General features: G+C 43.1%; 1 protein-coding gene across 1 annotated transcript in view; it reads left to right on the top strand.

Moving 5' to 3' along the window:
- The first annotated feature begins 1,427 nt into the window (after positions 1-1,427).
- The window catches only part of efcab6 (EF-hand calcium binding domain 6), a 113,464-nt gene continuing 92,649 nt past the window's right edge, over positions 1,428-22,242 (top strand). The window contains exons 1-7 of the mRNA XM_043709199.1: positions 1,428-2,055; positions 5,380-5,543; positions 6,232-6,449; positions 8,450-8,544; positions 10,471-10,537; positions 12,648-12,784; positions 18,052-18,170. Coding sequence (XP_043565134.1) covers positions 5,405-5,543; positions 6,232-6,449; positions 8,450-8,544; positions 10,471-10,537; positions 12,648-12,784; positions 18,052-18,170 — 775 coding nt within the window. The 5' untranslated portion in view covers positions 1,428-2,055; positions 5,380-5,404. The remainder of the gene's footprint in view (positions 2,056-5,379; positions 5,544-6,231; positions 6,450-8,449; positions 8,545-10,470; positions 10,538-12,647; positions 12,785-18,051; positions 18,171-22,242) is intronic.

The following is a 22,242-nucleotide window of genomic DNA, read 5'->3' as shown; positions in this document are numbered from 1 at the left end:
AGGTCCTGGGCCTCCTTCACCGCCGCTTCCTCACCACCAGACGCCTGGAGGAAGAACGCCTCATCTTCCGCCTCGGAATACTTCAACCCCAGGGCATCAATGTGGACTTCAACAGTTTCCTCATTTTCCCTTCCCCCACCTCACCCTAGTTCTAAACTTCCAGCTCAGCACTGTCCCCATGACTTGTCCGGACTTGTCCTACCTGCCTATCTCCTTTTCCACCTATCCACTCCACCCTCTCCTCCCTGACCTATCACCTTCATCCCCTCCCCCACTCACCCATTGTACTCTATGCTACTTTCTCCCCACTCCCACCCTCCTCTAGCTTATCTCTCCACGCTTCAGGCTCACTGCCTTTATTCCTGATGAAGGGCTTTTGCCCGAAACCTCGATTTCGCTGCTCCTCCAGCACCACTAATCCAGAATGCAGTAAGACTTCCCTACTTTTACACTTCAATCCCCTTTGAAATAAGGGTCAACATTCTATTAGGAGAAAGTGAGGTCTGCAGATGCTGGAGATCAGAGCTGGAAATGTGTTGCTGGAAAAGCGCAGCAGGTCAGGCAGCATAAGGGTCAACATTCTATTAGCCTTCCTGATTACCTGCTGTACCTGTATGCTTTATTTACAAGAACTCCTAAATCCCTTTTGTATTCCAACTTTCTGCAGTTTTTCTCCATTTAAATAATATTGTTTTGTTCTCCCAAAATGTGCTTAACATTTTTCCACGTTATTCTCTGTTTTCCAACTTTTTGCCCATTTAATTATGCTATCAATATCTCTGTTGGTATTCCTCTTGCAAACTGCCTTTTCAGCCGTTGTCTACAGTACATTCAGTTCCCCTCTCTAAGTCATTGCGGTCTCAGCACTGACCCCTGTGGAACCCTCCAAGTCACGGCTCCTACTATTATGATAGCTCCCCCAAGTGAATAACAATGGTAGTACAACTATTTCAATCAGAATGAGGACATTTCCAAGGGGATGTCATTTTCAAACAACAATTGCACATCCCAACAAAGCTCTTCGGTTGAATTTTTGTTCATTTCCAATCGCTCAATGTTTTATGCAGAGACATAGGAGCAGACTATTTAGCCCCATTGAACCTGTCTTGCTATTTAGTTGGAGCAAGACTGACCTGTGCTAATTCCTTAATTGCTTAGAGTACTTAGGTTACATTATCCTTTAAACCTCGAAACTCAAGGGATCTTGTTTAACTTGTTCTCACAATGTAAGCTTCTTAACCTTTTTCTCTGTGTTCATAACTCTATAATCCTGAAGGGAGAAATTTGAACCATTTGCCTTAACAATGAAACTGTTTCACAAAAGTCTATTATTTAGATATAGATTTCAACTCAAATTTTATTGACAACATGTAACTGAATAACAAGAAATCAGGTAACACAGAAATGCATAAAATCACAAAGCAGAGCTCATTTTAAACGATCGTTGTTCTGGCCCGTTTTGCGACTCACATCACTGTAAATGATCGTGACTGCATTAATCCCTCAGGTGGAATTCAACTCGAATCAGTGTGCACTTTATTCCATTTGCAATCGGTTACCAGAGATTTGTTGTAATTTACTGAAACAAAGTCAATGTGGATCGTACCCGAGATAAAACAAGTGCAGATGTTGGAAATGCCAGAATCCAGGCAGAAAGCCCCAGTGGCAGTGCTGTGGCAGAGAATGATGCCTTTGGACATGATGATAATTCTGAAAAAGGGAAGGACACAGGGACAGAAAACAAAGGGTGGACTAGGAAGTGAATTCGATCCATGCACTGGGACCCCTGGTTTGCAATGTGGGACGAGAGGAGAGTTTACTTTCACTGATCCATTCCAGGCTGTTCGTGATGGACGGGTTGCAGAAACTCCTCCCTCTCCGCGGAATGGCTCCACCCCCCACTCCGGGCTTCGCCAATCAGCAACCGTGTTGCTCTGAGGTCACCATGAGTGGGCCAATGAGGACCGCGTTTAGGATTCCGACTAGCAACGAAAATACTCAGCAACTGAGCGCGTCGGTGTAACAGGAGAGAGAGACAGAGGCACACTCATACAGGTAGGGACAGGTAACAGGTAACCAGCACCTGGGCAATGTGGGGTCACGGGGGAGACAGGTAACCAACACCTGGGCAATGTGGGGGCACGGGGGAGACAGGTAACCAGCACCTGGGCAATGTGGGGGCACGGGGGAGACAGGTAACCAACAGCTGGGCAATGTGGGGCACGGGGGAGACAGGTAACAAGAACAGACAGATAACCAACACCTGGGCAATGTGGGGGCACGGGGGAGACAGATAACCAACACCTGGGCAATGTGGGGGCACGGGGGAGACAGATAACCAACACCTGGGCAATGTGGGGGCACGGGGGAGACAGATAACCAACACCTGGGCAATGTGGGGGCACGGGGGAGACAGATAACCAACACCTGGGCAATGTGGGGGCACGGGGGAGACAGATAACCAACACCTGGGCAATGTGGGGGCACGGGGGAGACAGATAACCAACACCTGGGCAATGTGGGGGCACGGGGGAGACAGATAACCAACACCTGGGCAATGTGGGGGCACGGGGGAGACAGATAACCAACACCTGGGCAATGTGGGGGCACGGGGGAGACAGATAACCAACACCTGGGCAATGTGGGGGCACGGGGGAGACAGATAACCAACACCTGGGCAATGTGGGGCATGGGGGAGACAGGTGATCGGCATGTAACTTGCACTTGGGTATGGTGTGGGGGCACAGGGGAGAAGGTAACTGGCACTTGGGTACAGTGTGGGGGGCACAGAGGGAACTGGCACCTGGGCACTGGAGCAGACATGGAGGGGGAGACAGGTTATCAGTACCTGGGTAATGGTGGGGGGTGGTCACGTGGGAGACAGGTAACCAGCACCTGGGTATTGGGTGGAGGGTAGCATGGGGGAGACAGGTAACCAGAACCTGTGTACGGCAGGGGACACACAGGGGAGCCAGGTAACTGGCACCTGGGCACTAGGTAGGGGGCACAGGGCATACAGGTAACCGGCACCTCGGTACTGTATGATGTACATGGGGAGACAGTTAAGTGGCGTTTGGGCACTGGGTGCGGGATACAGAGGAGACAGGTAACCGGCCCTGGACACTGGAGGTGGGCACAGGCGAGACAGGTAACCAGCACCTGGTCAATGGGGGTGGGGCATGGGGGAAGATAGGTAACTGGCACCTGGGTACTGGGTGGGGGTGAATGGGGAGACAGGTAACCAGCATCTGGGTACTGGTGGAGGGGGGCACAGGGGGGACAGATAACCAGAACCTGGGTACTGGGTAGGGTGGGGCACAGGAGGGACAGGTAAGTGGCAACTGGGCACGGTGGGAGTCACAGGGGTAGCAGGTAATCAGCACCTGCGCACCGGAAGGGGTCGCAGGGGAGACAGGTAACTGGCACCTGGGCAATGAGGATGTGGAGTCATAGGGGAGACAGGTAACCAGCACCTGGGCAATGAGGGTGTGGGGTTACAGAGGAGACTGGTAACCAGCACCTGGGAAATGGAGTAGGGCGGCATGGAGGAGGCAGGTAACTAGCACCTGGGCACTGGAGGAGGGCAGGGGGAGACAGGTAACCAGAATCTGGGTACTGGGTGCGGGAGGCACAGGGGAGACAGGTAACAGCACCTGGGCAACAGTGGGGGAGGGCACATGGGAGACAGGTAACTGGTACTTGGGCACTGCAGGAGGGCACTGGAGCAGGGAAACAGGTCACTGGTACCTGTTCACTGGAGGGGATGGGAAAAAGTAACCAGCTGTTGGGTACTGCAGTGGTGTGGGGAGTCAGGTAACCAGCTGCTGAATACTGTGGGAGGACAGGTAACCAACACCTGGGCATGAGGGTACGAAGCTGTACACAGGTAAGCAACACCTGGGCAAGGTGGGGGATGGTGCTGTGCACAGGTAACCAACACCTGGGCAAGGTGGGGTGGTGTGCTGTGCACAGGTAAGCAACACCTGGGCAAGGTGGGGGTGGTGCTGTGCACAGGTAACCAACACCTGGATAATGTGCGGTGGTGCGCTGTGCACAGGTAACCAACACCTAGGCAAAGGGGTGGGAAGATGTGCACAGATAAGCAACACCTAGGCAAGGTGTGGGGTGGCACTGTGCGCAGGTAACCAACACCTAGGCAAGGTGTGGGGTGGCACTGTGCGCAGGTAACCAACACCTAGGCAAGGTGTGGGGTGGCACTGTGCGCAGGTAACCAACACCTAGGCAAGGTGGGGTGGTGCGCTGTGCACAGGTAACCAACACTTGGGCATAGGGGTGGGAAGCTGTGCACAGGTAACCAAACCTGGCAATGGGGGTGGGAAGCTGTACACAGATGACCAACACCTAGGCAAGGTGGGGTAGTGCACTGTACACAGGTAAGCAACACCTGGGCACGGGGAGGGGATGCTGTACACAGGTAACCAACATAGTGGGGGGAGACAGGAGAAAGGGAGGACTTCAGATGCTGGAGAGTCAGAGTCGAAAAGGGTAGCGCTGAAAAAGCACAGCAGGTCAGGGAGCATCCGAGGAGCAGGAGCATTTCAGGCATAAGCCCTTCACAGGAATGTGGAGGGGGGGACGAGGCTGAGAGATAAATGTGGGGATGGAGGTGAGTTTGGAGGGGAGACAGGTAACCAGTACCGAGGCACTGGTAAGTGATGTCAGGTAATGAGCTGCTTGGCACTGTGTGGGGCAAGACAGGTAACCAGCTGCTGGGGGAGTGGTGTCAGTTAATGAACCGCTGGGCACTGGGGGAAGGGGCAGGTAATGAGCTGCTGGGGACTGGGATGACAGGTAGCCCACAATTGGTCACCGGGGGACAGATAACCAGCATCAGGCAGGGACAGGTAACTGAGGGACATGTAACCAAAGCCTGGGTATTGAAGGGACAGGTAACCAACACCTGGCATTAGTGGGGCTGGATGTCTTGTTACTGGGGTGTGACAGGTAACCAAAACCTGGGTACTGACTGAGATCAATAACCAACCCCTTGCACTGGCAGAAGCAGGTGTCCTGATTGTTTGGATGCTGGTGGTTAGCGATAATCTTTCTTACCCAGTTAAGATTGAGGAAACACAACAGGAGGTAAGTCATGATGAACACAGAATAGAGTCAGGTATATTATCAATGAGCTAGGAGTTGCACTTCTGTACAAAGTAAAAATATGATTTGTATTTGCAGCTTATTATCTTACCATTCAAGCAAAGGCAAAATGCTGCTTCAGAACTGAAGAAGCCGTTCTAGACGAGAAATATCAAATTTGTTTCTCACTCAACTGATGTTGCCAGACCTGCTGAGTTTCTCCAGCATTCTCTTTGTTAATTCTTTTACCATGTTGAACCTTAAATCTTGGCCTTTCAGATTATTGGTACAGCACTGAAAGAGGATGGTTGGCTCTTCCCCAGACTTGGGATCTCTTTGTCTGGAGTCTCGTGGAATCCCACTAACTCCAAGACCTCAGTCAACACCAGGGAGGAGCTCATCACGTAACTTCAACAGTCGAGCTTCACTGCAGTCATCTTCAGGTAAAGCAATGTGGAAAACAATAGCATTAAAATAATAAATTGACTTTTCTTAACAACATTTTTATTGGTAATATTGCTGGTTAATGGACAATTCAGTCCACAGTTGTTTATAAAACAAATCACCAATGTTTGCAAAATGTGACATCAATTCTCCCATTTTGACTTCAGTTATCTTGTAGCTTATGTGAGTGAATAAGATTATTTATTAATTGAATTATAGACACATTTGTGCTCTAATCACATTATTGACTAAGTTAAACCAACAGACAAATAAGAATTTGTTCCTATTATTCTGGGCTGGGTTTGAGATAACACTCCTGTTTGAGATGGAAATCTATTGTCTGACTAACTACACTGTCTGATTTCCCATTGTTTGAACTTTGCACTTTCTATCAGAGATTATCAGTAGTTCTTTCCCTTTCTTATGAGGAGGGAGGAACTAAAACATTTGTCATTTGTTATGTCTTTGTTACACTATTGTCTTGTTTTTCTGTTTGTTTTAATTAATTATATTGAGTTGATAAAATAATTGCCAATGCTGTTTCCCCTTTTGATGATGGCACTTTTATAAACTACTTATTGTTTATAATGTTTGTATGTTGTTTTGTTTGAAGCAGATTAAATGTTACACTGCTATTCTTTTGTATTGACCCAGTTATTTAAATTTAGTGTGATATTTGTTTCTTAGGATCATTATTCTCTGAGCCAGATCTAAGATATTCTATTAGAAAAATTGAACATATTCTTGCTGAGAGAGCAAAAGAGAAGGAAGCTGACTTGAGGAGAGCTTTCTATGCTTATGATGTACATCGAAACCTAACGGTCACCAAAGACGAATTCCAAAGAGTGATTGAAAAGTATCTGCTGCCACTTAATCCAAAACAGTTCCAGGATCTACTTGCAAGGGTAATTGAACATTAAAAAATGTGTTTGATGCTTGAATTTAAAGCAGCTGAGAATTTTACTACGACTATTATCATTTTTGATCTTTATCACTCTTCAGCAATTTCAAGTTCCAAATTCGTGTAATTACTTATGTCGTTATGGATGAGATATTTAGAACTTGCGTATTTACTGCCTAACATTTTAGAGAAAGTTTTCTTAAGGTGCACTTACCCTGCCAATGGATGAATTTCCAGCTTATGTGTGATTTCTATTAGATTAAACTATTGATTCAGTTTAATCATCTCCAATGTCTTGAGAGCTGTTGCCTCGGTGATTATTATCTTCAAGGAACTCTGTCATCCTGACTAAAATGTAACAACTGTGAACTTGGTCATATCTGTGAAGTTCACTGAAATTCCTTCTTTAATAACGATTTCCATTTGAAACTGTTTCCCAATAAGCACCATGGTTTTGAAATTACCAGTAAGAAAAATTGCCTTCAGAAAACTTTGTTTCCTCTTTCAAACCTAATTTTGAATTATTTGATCACCAGTTAGCCACAGTGTTAAGGATTACTCCCATATTTGAGAGTCAGTGAAACCTGACTCACACATTCATAGGATACTTGAAAATTCTAAAGTTAAGTATTACAAATGCAGTATCTGTGGAGAGCATAAGGAGTTCCGATGAAGGCATGGATCTGAAGTGTTGGGCTGGATTTCCAACTTTGAACCAAGAATTTGGAACTAGGCCATTTCCTGATGGTGTGATCCCCTGACTGGCAGTGCCTGCCTTTGCCTCTTCATGGTAAAGACAGGCTGGAGTCAAGGTTGCGTCCCTAAAAACAGGGTTGAGATAGAGTCAGAGGAGGGAAAATGTCAAGGCAACCAGTTTAAAAGTGTCACTTGCATTCCATGGAGCATTGTGGGGGTCCTAACCTACTTATATCCATAAAAACCTCCCCATCGACCAGTCTTTAATATCTCTGCCAATTTTCTTTTTACATGTTGTAGCTAGATATACCCCCTTATAATTCTTTAATTTTCTTCCTGCTAACTCCCTCGAACTGTGTTTCCAGCTGGATTCCTTTTCCTCCCCTTCGCCAATTCACCTTATCCAGATTCACTCTCTTCCTCTTCTCTTATTCAGGGATTAGAATCATAAAATAATACCACACAGAAGGAAGCCAGTCACCTTGTCAAAAGAGCCATGCAATTAATCCCACACTTCTTTTAAAAATTGCTTTTGTTTCATAAGGGATTTGATGATATCTAGCAGCATGGCATCCCTTTGACCACATTTATGAAGAGCCCAAACCATACATGTGGCTTCAATCCATATCCATCCAGAAATTCCAACTACATTTCGCACTGTATCCCATTATAACTTAATTGTTTTACACAAGTTATATAAGATAAACCCCGTGCTTCGATGAAAAATATGAACATTTAGAGTTGTGCAATTCCTAATCCTGTGATATTGTAATTAATAATTAAGGAGCTTCATTTGGAGACAGCTGCATATGCATGAGCATTGGGTGTATTGACCACATCACAAAGTAAAACATCCATTTCTGCATCTATGAGAATTCTCATTACAAGGTGGTTCTTGAGAATTATAGTATTTCATGTATAAGATGATGAAGTTGAATTGTGTTTATGTATGGGCAATCACATAGGACTTCTCAGTACAATACTGCCAAGAATGGATTGCATAACATGGGGTGGCATGGTGGCTCAGTGGTTAACACTGCTGCCTCACAGTGTCAGGGACCTGGGTTCAATTCTAGCCTCTTCGATTCTCGAAGATGGAAGTGAAAATAGATATGTTCAGAACTATTACAGGGATGTGTTAACTTTTAAAATAATGAGCTGCCAGACGATGACGAAGTTAAAAATGGGCTTCTCATCCCCAAACTTATAGCATCCTTTTGAAATAATTGGCATGAGCAGATGCTATTCCTCACATTGGAACATTTGTGTTTGGTACATCTTATAAAATGTACGCTTTGTCTTTTTAAGCTTCCCATCAGCAGTGATGAAACAGTTCCTTACAATGTATTTCTGGACCAGTTCTGTACATCTGATGGATCTCGAGTAAGAAGTACACTTAGCAGGTAAGCACCTAAATAAAATGGAAAAAAAACTGAGATTCCAAAATAAAGAAAAACAAAATTTTGGAAAGTAATAACACTCAAAATCTGTAAAATGCAAAAGATGATTTATGGTATTTTAGATGTGTACCCTTCACTCGGATGGATTGTACCTAACCAAAATATTATAACTTGCCTTTTCTCTTTACAGATGCCAATTGACTAGCTTTGTATTTCCATATTTTGCTGATCTATGGCTTTATCTAGTGATACTTAGAACAATGAAATAAAAACATTGTTTTCATATAAACGTAACTGAATCTTAAGAGCATTTGGTTATCTGATTGTGGCTTTAACTGCACTTTACTGCCTACATCTACACTCCACACCCCCAAATAACCTTTAACATCCTTGGAGATCAAAAGTTGTCTACCTGAGGCTTGAATGTGTTCAGTGATGTAGCTTCCACAACTTTCTGTGCTAGTGAATGCCTAATAAGCTTAAGGATTTTTGAGAGAAGAAATTTCTTCCTTATCTCTTAAATGGGAAGGCCCTTATTTTGAAACTGTGCTTCCCAGTTAAAAATTTTCCCACAGGGAAAAACATCCTCCAACATTTACCCTGTCAAGAACCCTTAGAAATGTATTGATTTTTTTTTACAGCTTAAACTGAATTAATGACTTACAGTTTTCAGCCTCTCACTCAAGGCATTGTATGATCTGAATTTTTTATTTAACTCTTCAGTAAGGGCCTGCAGGTAATTGCAACATATATTGAACCTGTGGAAATAAAATAAAGGTCTATGCAAATACGACAACTTTAGAAACAAATTTCTCTAGTTAATTATTCCCGTCCCACGTCACTAATGCCTGGTCAGGGCAGAGCCTGGGGCAGAGTGCCAATTCATTTATGAGACTGGATAGCGACTGTAAGCAGGTTGTTTGATCACAGGTTTTCTTGGCCAGAATGTACTCTATCTAGGGATAGAAATACATCTCAAGTAGGCAATCAGCTGCCCAACGTACCCTGTGCAATGAAAATGAATGTTGCACACAAAAGATACGAAGAAACAGCACCGAGATCCTTGTGGGGGGACAAAAACTGATTTTCAAATTCTCTCAAAACATTCTTTGTGAGTGGCATTCCACATTCAACAATTTATCAATTGGACTATAAAATTGCACATTCACAGGAAGCAACTTTGCTCTTAAGATTCACTTATCTGGAACTGAGGTAGATGGTAAAGACAATCTGCAGTTTATATGTCTATCCAACAATTATAGAGTTATAGAGATGTACAGCACGGACACAGACCCTTCAGTCCAACTCTCCCATGCTGACCAGATATCCTAAATTAATCTAGTCCCATTTGCCAGCACTTGGCCCATATCCCTCTAAACCCTTCCTATTCATATATCCATTCAGATACCTTTTAAATGTTGTAATTGTACCAGCCTCTACCACTTCCTCTGGCAGCTCATTCTATTCACACAGCACCCTCTGCATGAAAAAGTTGCCCCTTAGGTCCCTTTTAAAACTTCCCAACCTATACCTATGCCCTCTTGTTCTGACTCCCCCACCCCAGGGAAAAGACCTTGTCTATTTCTCAGTATTTTTATTAGATAAATGTCCTGCAACTGATTTATTTAATTATTTTTACACTAAATTATTTTGTTTTCCTCTAAATTTTAAAAAGATCCGTCATAACAACATGATTTAATTCAATTCAATTTAATTTAATTGTTTTAAAAGTCCTGTTTCTGAATCACTGCCACACAGTGCAGTACATATTTGCTCTAGACACTGTTGACCCACTGTTGTAAGCTATAAGAAACGTTTATCATAGAAGTCACTTGCAGTAGTGCTTTATATTTTCACACAGCCTCTGTGCTGGGTTTATTTCACAGTAGCAACTGATTGTTTTTCTATTCTCCTTTTTTCATTCTCCAGGAGCAGTTCTGTTATGACCAAGTGCAATATGACAGTAAAAGAGATTGAGAATCATCTCAAAGAAAAGGTGAAAAGTCCCCTGTTATGTGACAAAACCTAAAAATTAATCTGCTGCCTTTTAATGTTAGATTCCATCCACGTTCTTAAAAGGGCATTGTACACTTCTGGATAAAGGTTCTGAATGAAGAAAAACCATGCCTAAGAACTATTACTTTTACCGAAGATAAGGGGAAATTTCGTCTTAGTGAGCTATATGTCAGAAAGGCATGCCCTCCTGCACCTGGTCTTTTGGGGTAAATCAATTATGAAATAATAATGAATTATGAAGCATGGAATTAAAGGCTGAATAGTTTCATTTTTGCAATGCCCCTTCACCCTTAACAAAAAGACTCCTCAAATACATGGAGTTGGGATTGACACATATGCCCACAAAGGTCTCAGTTGCCATGGCATGTTTATAACTCATAATGTACTTCTTCACCGGACTCAGACAAAGCTAATGATTTTCAAACTTAATTGCTTAAAATTCTGTAGTGGTTATTTGCTTCCCACTTATCATGACTCTACTGAAAAGAGTGCACCAATAAACAGGAATCCTTCTTCCTCAAGCTGTCACAAAATGCATAAAACCCCAATCAGGTCAGCAAGATAACCAATTCTTCTGACAGGACAAAAGTAATTCACACCAGGTTTCATCATTAATAGAAAATAACTCCATTATCAAAACACACATGAGCAAATGGTAGAAAAAAAGAGAGGATTCCTATTCTACTATTACGTGATTTGAAATTTATCTCTTTAAAACCCCAACATTACACTCACTCATTCATGATTTCAGATGACAAAATTCAGAAATATTACAAATAGAAGAAAGAACAGGCAGGGAAAAGAAAATTCCAAAGATCAAAAGTCAAGATTTCAAGTGTGGATTAAATTGTCCCTGACATGTTGTTGTCTGTAAAGAATTGATTGTTCTGCATTTCACTTTTAAAATTGAGCTGATGGACCGAGACATTTTTTTTCCTTAAAACTCCTATTCAATTTTCTTTGTGTTCTGCCTTTTAACCCACATGGGGAGAAGGGGAGAGATGTTTTCAGTTTGTAGACTCTGGATACCTCTGGCTGCTCTTGCACTTAAAACTTCATAGCAAACTGCAATTTGATCAGAGGGTATCATAGAAAGAACTTTCTTACCTTCAAAATCCCTTGGTTTTACTCTGACTCAGATCATGCCCCTAATTTCTTCCAAAAGTAACGTTGTCTTGCACAGCTTAAAATGTGCATTAATTGATCTTTCTAAGTTGTGAAACTCTGTAGCTATTTTGTCTGTACAGTCATTCAACTTCCACTTCAGTTTATAGACCCAAATAGGAAAGGTATGTGGTGGTCTCTAACACTCAGACCAGCATTTGAACTGCATATTATATTGGTATCCCCAGACTGATTACAAAGCTTTTTTTTTTCCACCAAGTTCCTTGTGGCAGCCCCATAGCAAATTTATGAGTCCCTGCTCCTAAAACAATGTTTCATCACAATGAAGTCATCATTGGTAAAGGCCTTGCTCACAAGTGAACAAATATTTTGGAGAGAAATATCTAGCTGTGGGCTTGGCTGCAGACTTCTCTAAATTTTCGTTATGAATAAATAATCGCGATAACGTCACATTAGATTGGCCATTTCATTTAGAAATGCCGACGTTGTACTGTCCAAATTGATACAGTAATTCTTTCTGCTCGCAGAGTTGTAATCAGAGGTGAGAGGATAGTGTGGGTTAGAGAGCCTCAGGTGGAGGAATAAGCTGGATGTATTAGCTTGGGGTAAGTGTCCTAATGCTAATTAAAACCCTAAGTTGTGGATAATTCTATACTCAAGGTCCTAAATAGGCCTAAGACTACAATTTTTTGTTAATATTAATTATGTATTATTTATCAAGCAGGATGCTTGGTACCTTACCAGGCTTCCTCCCCTCTTTCCCTCCCACCCTAACATCCCCTCATATTGCACACAATGGGGAAACAGGACTATTCAGGTGTGGGCAGGAAGGCTGGCCAGCTGCTTTATTTTACATGCCCACTCCCTGGCTCTCACTGACAGTAGACCATAGCATTCATCCCAAGTCTTCAGTTTTTGTATTAAGTTACTGATTTTTGAAAACTCTTGTTATTTCTCTAACTTAGATTTCAAATAATTTAAAAAACCTCATCAGAGCCTTTAAGTTGTTTGATTATAACAAGGATGAGCACATTCGGTGCTATGACGTTCGACGAGTTCTTGAGAGTTACTGCTTTCGAATGACAGATTCTCAATTTGAAAGGTCAGCATAACCAGATGTATGCTTTTGGTGTTTCTGGGTGACTTTTGGCTGTTCCTATAATCTCTTAATGCTCTTTATCAATCCACTGTAGTAGTATTCAATCACTAAATGACCTCTTTTTCTAAAATATAATTACTTTCATGGACGACAGTCAGAAAATGTGCCTAAACTGGCAAAACAAGTTGAATGGTCAAATATGTAGTCAACAGTGATTACAAAGCAGCATAATAATCAGTTTTATATATTTCAACAGAAGAGTAATAAATGCTAATAATAATATACGAGACTGATTAATTGCTTTCAATAGTCCCAGAATAGCCTAGCATTACATAATTGTTGTTGATAGTAACTCCCATTTGATTCAGTGAATGAAAGTTACCCTGCAAATATCATCATTGATACAGAATGCATTTTCCTTTGATAAATAAAAGTTAATGGAGAATATGAGCAAGGTACCAAAGTCATACACAGCATGAGGGGGCATCAGTTTTTCACTCCAAAGGTGGCACCTGTGACATTGTGGCTACTCCACTGAAATGTCAAGCTAGGTTATATGCTCTGGTTTCTGGACATGAATCTAAAACATTCTAACTTGAAGTGAGAGTGACACCATTGAACCATGACTGATCCAAAGGGGTGAAATTTAATGCCCTGCCAGAGCAGAGTGTGTGATAGAGGTTTGTTGTCTTCCCATTTCCCTTTGATTCATTATAGATAGGAAGGCTGTTGGGTAGCATTATCATCTAGAGGCCAAGACAGAGCCTTAAGTTATCCCTTAAAGACTTCAACCTGCTGCTGCTGCTATTCACCAATGGGCAAAGGAACCAGGCATCTAGGGATGTGCTTTGTCTATAATTAAAGGACATGGTAATGGGAAGCTAACCCTTGTCCTTGCTGTTAAATTTGTCCCAAATGATCCTCCCACTCCTTGATTGATGCAACCTCAACTACCAAGCCAACGCCATCGGCCCTTGCTCCCAAACAAGGCTCTCCAGCTCGTACATCCTCTCCCATCTGCTGGTCAGTGTATATCCTACCCCAGTCTAACCTTAATCACCATCTCAGAGAACCTCTGTCCATGCACTTCTCTAACTTTGAAGGATCCAGCTTAGAGGGGAAGGGGGAAGAGCAGCAAAGCTTGAGTCCCTGGGGACTCCATAGTTAGCAGACAGATATGAGGTTTTGTGGGAATGAGAGAGATTGGTGTGTTGCCGCCCAGGTGCCAGGATTCATGATGTCTCTGATCATGTTTCTGTGATCCTTGAGGGGGAGGGGGAGCAGCCCCAAAATCGTGGTTCACATAGGCATTAACAACATAGGTAAGAAGAAAGGTGGGGGTCTAAGGCAGAAATTCAGGGAGCTAAGATGGAAGCTTAGAGCTAGATCAAACAGAGTTGTTGGGTTTGTTGCCTGTGCCACGTACTAATGAAGCGAGGAACAGGGAGAGAGCGGAGCTGAACACGTGGCCGCAAGGATGGTGCGGAGGGAGGGTTTTGGATTCTTCGATAATTGGAGCTCTTTCTGGGGAAGGTGGGACCTCTACAAACAAGATGGTCTTCACCTGAACCAGAGGGGTACTAATATCCGGGGGAGGGGGTATTCGCTCATGCTCTTCGTGCGGGATTTAAATTAATGCACCAGTGGGGTGGGAACCTGAATTGTACTTCCAGTGTATAGGAGGTAGAGGGTAGTGAAGTCAGCAATAAGTTTGCAAGGTTGTGAGAGGGCACCGGCAATCATATGTTGGTTTGAAATGTGTGTACTTCAATGCCAGGAGCGTCCAGAATAAGTTAGGTGAACTTGCAGCATGGGTTGGTACCTGGGATTTCGATGTTGTGGCCAGTTCAGAGACATGGTTGCAGGAGGGATTGGAATGGTTGTTGCAGATTCTGGAATTTAGATGTTTAGGAAGAACAAAGAAGATGGTAAAAGGAGGGGGTTGGGGGAGGGAGGTGTGTGTGTGGCATTGTTAATCAAGGGTAGTATTACAGCAGCTGACATGACATTAGAGGACTCATCCACTGAGGTAGTTTGGGCTGAGGTTAGAAACAGAAAAGGAGAGGGCACCCTGTTGGGAGTTTTCTATAGGCCTCTGAATTATTCCAGGGATGTAGGGGAAAGGATGGCAAAGATGATTCTCGATAGAAGCGAGAATAACAGGGCAGTTGTTATGGGGAACTTTAACTTCCCCAATATTGACTGGGAATACTATAGTTCAAGTAGTTTAGATTGGTCAGTTTTTGTTAAATGTGTGCAGAAGGGTTTTCTGACACAGTATGTAGACAGGCCAACAAGGGGCAATGCTATATTGGATTTGGAAATGGGAATTAACCTGGCAGGTGTTAGATTTGGAGGTAGGTGAGCACTTTGGCAATAATGACCACAATTTGGTTTTTTTACAATAGCAATAGGCAGGGATAGGTATATACCTCAGTGAAAGAGGTATAACTGGGGGAAAGGCAATTGTGATGTGATTAGGTGAGATTTAGGATGCATAGGATGGGGAAGGAAACTGCAGGGGATGGATAAACTTGAAATGTGGAGCTTATTCAAGAAACAGCTACTGCGGGTTTTTGATAAATATATATCTACCAGGCAGGGAGATAGTTGTCGAGAGAGGGAGCCATGGTTTACCAAAGAAGTTGAAGCTCTTGTCAAGAGAAAGAAGGTGGCTTATGTGAGGATGAAGCGTGAAGGCTTAGTTAGGGGGCTTGAGAGTTCTAAATTAGCCAGAAAAGATCTAAAGAGATGGCTATGGAGAGCCAGGAGGGGACATGAGAAGTTGTTGGCGGATGGGATCAAGGAAAACCCTAAGACCTTCTATAGGTATATCAGGAATAAAAGAATGACTAGAGTAAGATTAGTGCTGATCAACGACAGTAGTGGGAAGTTGTGTGTAGAATCTAAGGACATAGGAGAAGTGCTTAATGAATACTTTTCATCAATATTCACATTGGAAAAGGGCAATGTTAGTGAGAATACAGAGGTACAGGCTATTAGATTAGATGGGAGTGCGGTTGACAAAGAGGAGGTTTTAGCAATTTTAGAAGATCTTAAAATAGATAAGATCCCTGGGCTGGATGGGATTTATCCTGGGATTCTCTGGGAAGCCAAGGAGGAGATTGCAGAGCCTTTGGCGTTGATCTTTATGTCATTATTGTCGACAGGAGTAGTGCCAGAAGACTGGAGGATAGCAAATGTTGTTCCCTTGTTTAAGAAGGGAAGTCTGGCCAACCCTGGTAATTATAGGCCAGTGAGCCTTACTTCAGTTGTGGGTAAGGAGTTGGAAAAGGTTATAAGAGATAGGATTTATAATCATCTGAAAAGAAATAATTTGATTAGGGATAGTCAACCCGGTTTTGTGAAGGCTAGGTCATGCCTAACTAACCTTATTGAGTTCTTTGAGAAGGTGACAAAACAGGTGGATGAAGATAAAGCAGTTGATGTGATGTATATGGACTTCGATAAGGCGTTTGGTAAGATGCCACACAGTAGGCTATTGCACAAAATACAGAGTTTCGGGATTGAAGGTGATTTAGTGGTTTGGATCAGAAATGGGATTGAAGGTGATTTAGTGGTTTGGATCAGAAATTGGCTAGCTGACAAAAAAAAAGGGTAGTGGTTGATGGGAAATGTTCATCCTGGAGCTCAGTTACCAGTGGTATACTGCAAGGATCTGTTTTGGAGCCACTGCTGTTTGTCATTTTCATAAATGATCTGGATGTGGGCATACAAGGATGGGTTAGCTAATTTGCGGATGACACTCAGGTAGCCAGAGTTGTGGATAGTGCTGAAGGATGTTGTGGGTTACAGAGGGACATAGATAAGAAGCAGAGCTGGGCTGAAAAGTGACAAATTGATTTTAATACGGAAAAGTGTGAGATAGTTCACTTCGGAAGAAGTAACAGGAATGCAGTGTACTGGGCTAATGATAAAATTCTTGGTAGTATAGATGAACAGAGAGATCTCAGTGTCCGGGTGTGTAGATCCCTGAAAGTTGCCACCCAGATTGATAGACATATGGTGTGTTGGTGTTTATTGGTCGGGGAATTGAGCTTCAGAGCCATGAGGTCATGCTTCAGCTGTACAAGACACTGGTAAAGCTGCACCCTGGAGTATTGTGTACAGTTCTGGTCACTGCATTATAGGAAGGATGTGGAAGCTTTGGAAAGGGTTCAGAGGAGATTTACTTGGATGTTGTCTGGTATGGAAGGAAGGTCTTACGAGGAAAGGCTGAGGGAACTGAGGCTGTCTTCATTGGAGAGAAGCAGGTTGAGAGGTGACTTAATTGAGACATATAAGATATTCAGAGGGTTAGATAGGGTGGATAGTGAGAGCCTTTTTCCTCGGATAGTGAAGGCTAACACGAGGGGTCATAACTTTAAATTGAGGGGGGATAGATTTAGGACAGATATTGTGCAACCCCGTGTTAGATTCTTTACTCAGAGTAGTAGGGGCATGGAATGGCCTGCCTGCGACAGTAGTTGACTCGCTGACATTAAGGGTATTTAAATGGACATTGGACATACATATGGATAATAATGGAATGGTGTAGGTTAGATGGGCATCAGATTAATTTCACAGGTTGGCGCAAAGTCGAGGGCTGAACGTTACTGCGCTGTAACGTTCTATGGGACCTGCTGTCGAGGCCCTTACCATGGCCATTGTTCCTGCTGTTGCTGGACTGTCAGAGGTCTCTGATTGTTTGAAAGCTTTTGGGAGCAAGATTTCCAGAGCTTTTGTTTCATGGGAGGCCTGATGCTGTCCATGCAAATATCTGATTGCACTGAAATATCAAATAATAACAGAGAATGCTGGAGAAACGCAGCAGACCTGGCAACATTTGTGGAGAGAGAAACAGAATGAACATTTCAAGTCTGATATGACTCTTCTTCAGAACTGAAAGGTGTTGGAGAAAGGTATTTTTAAATACTTTTAATAAATGTACTGGACTCAGTGTTCACTCTGTCTCCTTCTGCTCAGATGCTGCCAGACCTGCTGTGTTTTGCCACCATTCTCTGTGTTTGTTTCAGATGTCCAGTATCCACAGCATTTTGCCTTTATCGCACTGAAATGTCATTGAGTCTCCTCTGGAATGGTGCTGTGGGACTGTCATTGGTTGTTCGATTCGTTGGTTGGGTTCCAAAGTGTGAGGTAGTTCACTTCGGAAGAAGTAACAGGAATGCAATGTCCCATTGCTACAGCTAAGTTCTGCTCAATTATTATTTTTGGTTAATTTCTCTGATCAAGCTATTTATTTCCATCAGGCTTTGTTCTCGACATCAACTGTCCAGAACTGGAACAGTGAATTACAAGGAATTCCTACAAAAACTGGGCATTTATGTTGAACCCTATAAGAAACATGTTTCAGAAAGTGTGGCACAAGGTAGGAACTCAAACTAATAATGATATTCACTTAAGTTAGTAATCATGTACATTTATAATTTGCCCAAGTTTTGGCAGATGACTGTGAAAATCCTATTGAGAGCACAACTCCAGAAAAGCTATTGGTCGCTTTATCACTGATGTGTTCTGATGATGCCTGGTAACTCACCAGACTAAGTATGAATAAAAATGGATTATACTTACGAACCCGTGATCTCCCTATACACCGGTCGTTCTGTTATAACGTCCATTTCATCAACGCGAATTCGCTCTAACGTGATTGATGAATTGGGGACACTGTTTGTTTCTAAAGTGCGAAGCTTTAAAATGTGTGCTGGCTGTAACGTGATGACATCACTAGCACTTTAAGCACAGTTTCTAAAGTGTGATTTTTCTATAACACGGGGTTGCACAAGAACGCAACCATCACGTTATAGAAGAGCTAACTTATCAACAAATTGTATTTATACCATGAACTAGTATGATATAACTTCCCAAGGTGTCTCACAGCAACATTATCAAATAAAATTTGACACCAGTAAACAGTGCAAGCAGTTATTAATGCTGATGGCAATAGCCTTAACCAAAAAAATGGTTTTAATGACTCTCAAAGTAGGAAGGAAAGAGGGAGTGGGGTAGCAAAGTTTACAAAGGGAGTTTCACAGTTGAAAGCTTTGGTAGCTGAGATGCCAAGAAGAACAAGAAAAATGAAGATGCTCAAGGGAACAAAATTGTAAAATCACAATGATCTCTGAAGGTTCTGACAGTGGAAGATACTACAGAGAGGGAGGATTGATACCATGGAGGAAATTGAAAATAATGGCAGAAGCTTCGGCACCTGGACCTAACATGCTTGGAGGCAAGAAAGAAACATAACTAGGCAGGGTGTTGGCATGTCCAATCCCCCGGTGCTTTCTCATCTCCCCTGGCTACAGGGCATATGCTTAGCCTTCCTGCTGTATTGCCAATGAGGTCCTTAAGGGCCCAATTAGGGATCAAAATCAATCTGTACATGATCAAATGACAGGACTTATGGTGGGAAGAGTACCACTGGAAACAGCTCCCTCTGTTACCCACAACCTGAGAAACCACATACTCCCATGTATCACTTACATCAGTCCTGGATCCTTAGTGGTCCTGAAAATTATCTCGCAGAAACCACAACCTCCCTATGAGATGCTACTGAACATGAGACAGCTTTCACCACACTGGACTTCCACCTCCAGACTCGTGATTCCAGGGAAATCCCCGCTGGTAGCCCCATCACTCCCTGATTGTCATATACTTTGACAGGCCTTCCAGGAAGAGATGGCTTGGTTATCTTGTCAGCTCTCCAGTGCATCAACAAGGTTCTGCCCATAGAAAAGACAAAGCACATTAGCAAATAAAATATGGTGCAAGTTCAGAAGTAGGCAGCAGAGTTTTGGACAGCCTCAAGTTCACGAAGGCTAGCAATTGGCAAGATGGCCAAAGTTGATAGTATTAACATAAGGCATGGACTAGAGTTTCAGTCCTAGAAGGGCTGAAGTGAGATGGGCTTGATTAGTTTTACATCCAGGTGCTAGCTACAGAGAATCCTTGGCTGAGGCTTCCTAGAAATGTTATGTCATTAAGGAGTCTCGAGATTATGATTTGTAGTTGAGTTTCAGGTTGTAAGTTTGCTTGCTGAACTGGTAGGTTTGTTCTCAGATGTTTCGTCACTATGCTAGGTAACATCATCAGTGAGCCTCCAGTGAAGTGCTGGCGTTGTGTTTCTATTTATGTGTCTTGGTCTGTTAAAGTGGGTGATATCATTTTTGGTCCTTTTTCTCAGAGTTTGGTAAGTGGGGCCCAAATTGATGTGTTCATTGGTGGAGTTCCGATTTGAATGCCAGGCCTCTAGGAATTTCCGTGCATGTCTCTGTTTAGCCTGCCCTAGGATGGATTCATTCCTGAAGAAGGGCTAATGCCCGAAACGTCGATTCTCCTGTTCCCTAGATGCTGCCTGACCTGCTGCGCTTTTCCAGCAACACATTTCCATCTAGGATGGATATGTTGTCCCAATCGAGGTGGTGTCCTTCTTCATCTGTGTGTAAGGATGCTAGTGATAGCTGGTCATGTCTTTTGGTGGCTAGTTTTCTGCCTGTCTGTCCAATATAGTGTTACAGTCTTTGCAGGGTATTTTGTATGTGACATTTGATTTGCTGGTTGTTGGTACATGGTCCTTTCGGTTCATCAGTAGCTGTTTGTGAGCTACCATGATGCCAAAAGGTCAGAGTAGTCTGGTAGTCATCTCCGAGATGTCTTTGATATAAGAAGTGTGGCTAGAATCTCTGGGCGTGTTGTCTTCTTGTTTGGGTTTGTTGAAGAATCGACGGACTATGTTTATCAGGTACCCGTTGTTCTTGAATACACTGTATAGATATTTTTATGAACAGGGAACTTCATGCCAAAAATGTTTGTACACCAATGAGACTGGCCAGGAATGGACAAACCTATTAGAACAAGCCATTAGCATCAAACAACAGCAGACCAAAACAAAAAATAAACTATCCCTACAAGGAAAATTGGTCAATCTCACACAAAAGAACAACACAGACAATTCAGAAGCTTGATTAAGAACCTATCAGACCGACCATGAGCAGACACAGAAAAAGCTGTCCTAGTAACCGGAATGAACTACAGCTACAGAGATGCAGACAAAAAGGACTTCCTAGCAGGATTGGAATCAACCCTGAAAGACGATGCACGCACAGAAGAAATCCAGCAGACAATTAGACAAAGAGTAGCACCAATACTGAGCAGGAAGAACGAAGGGAACATCCTCAACACACAGCAAAGGAAAGTCCTAGAATGACTCAGAAAAGACAGAAATATTGTAATCCTACTGGCAGACAAAGGGCGCATGACTGTCATCCGAAACAGAACAGTACTTTGAAAAGGTGAACTCACTACTTGCAGATACTGACAACTACCAACAGGTGGCAATGGACCCGATTCTGCAGCTAGAAAACTGTATCACAGCATAACTGAAGAATCTCCACAAATCAGGCGAAATTAACAAGACAGATCTCCAAAGAATGAAACCTAATGGATCCAACACACCCCATTTCTACAAATTATCTAAGGCACCCAATCCAGGGGGCCTCCTGAGAGCCATAGTCTCACTTCCTGGCACACCATCATACAGACTGGCAAAGGAACTTCACCATAAACTGAAATACCTGGTAGAAGACTCATGCCACTCCATCTGCTCTACCCAAGAATTTCTGAACATCATCAAAGATACCAAGATAGAAGAGGACAAAGTCATGGTCTCCTTCGACATAACTGCTCTATTCACATCAATTAGCATCAATTGGCCAAAGAATCACTTACCTCACTACTAGACGAACCAAGGACACAAACACCAGACAGCACCAACCCCATCAGCAAGGACAGCATCCTCAAGCTGGTAGATCTGTGCCTTACTACCTACTTCACCTTCAATGACGAGACCGACAAACAAATCAATGGAACACCCATGGGATCACCAATATCAGGATTCTTAGTACAAGCTATGATGCAGAAACTAGAAAAAACAGTCCTCTCCACAATCAACCCAAAATTTGAGTCCGCTACGTGGATGACACCTTTGTCATCATGAAACGGAACAAATTACAGGAAACCTACAATATCATTAACAACATCCTTACTGGCATTAATTTCACCAAAGAGGAAGAGGAACAGACTCCCCTTGCTAGATATCAAAGTGGAACAAACAGTCAATCGAGAACTTCAGACCAGCGTCTACAGGAAAGTAACACACACAGATCAAACATTCAACTACAGGAGCAATCATCCCAACACCCACAAATGGAGCTGCATCAGGACATTTATTTAAACGGGCCACAACACATTGCAGCACCCAGGAACTATGAGCAGCAGAAGAAAAATATCTATACAGTGTATCCAAGAATAACCGGGTACCCGATAAACAGTCAGCCGATTCTTAAACAACAAACCCAATCAACATTCAGAGACTCTAGCCACATTAGCATACATCAAAGACAGCTCTGAGATGTCTACTGGACTGCTCCGACCTCTTGGCATTA

Source organism: Chiloscyllium plagiosum, chromosome 19 (genome assembly GCF_004010195.1).
Source record: "Chiloscyllium plagiosum isolate BGI_BamShark_2017 chromosome 19, ASM401019v2, whole genome shotgun sequence".
Classification (NCBI taxonomy): Eukaryota; Metazoa; Chordata; class Chondrichthyes; order Orectolobiformes; family Hemiscylliidae; genus Chiloscyllium; species Chiloscyllium plagiosum.
Note: the sequence above shows the minus strand (reverse complement) of the source record. Positions and strands in the feature narration are given on the sequence as shown.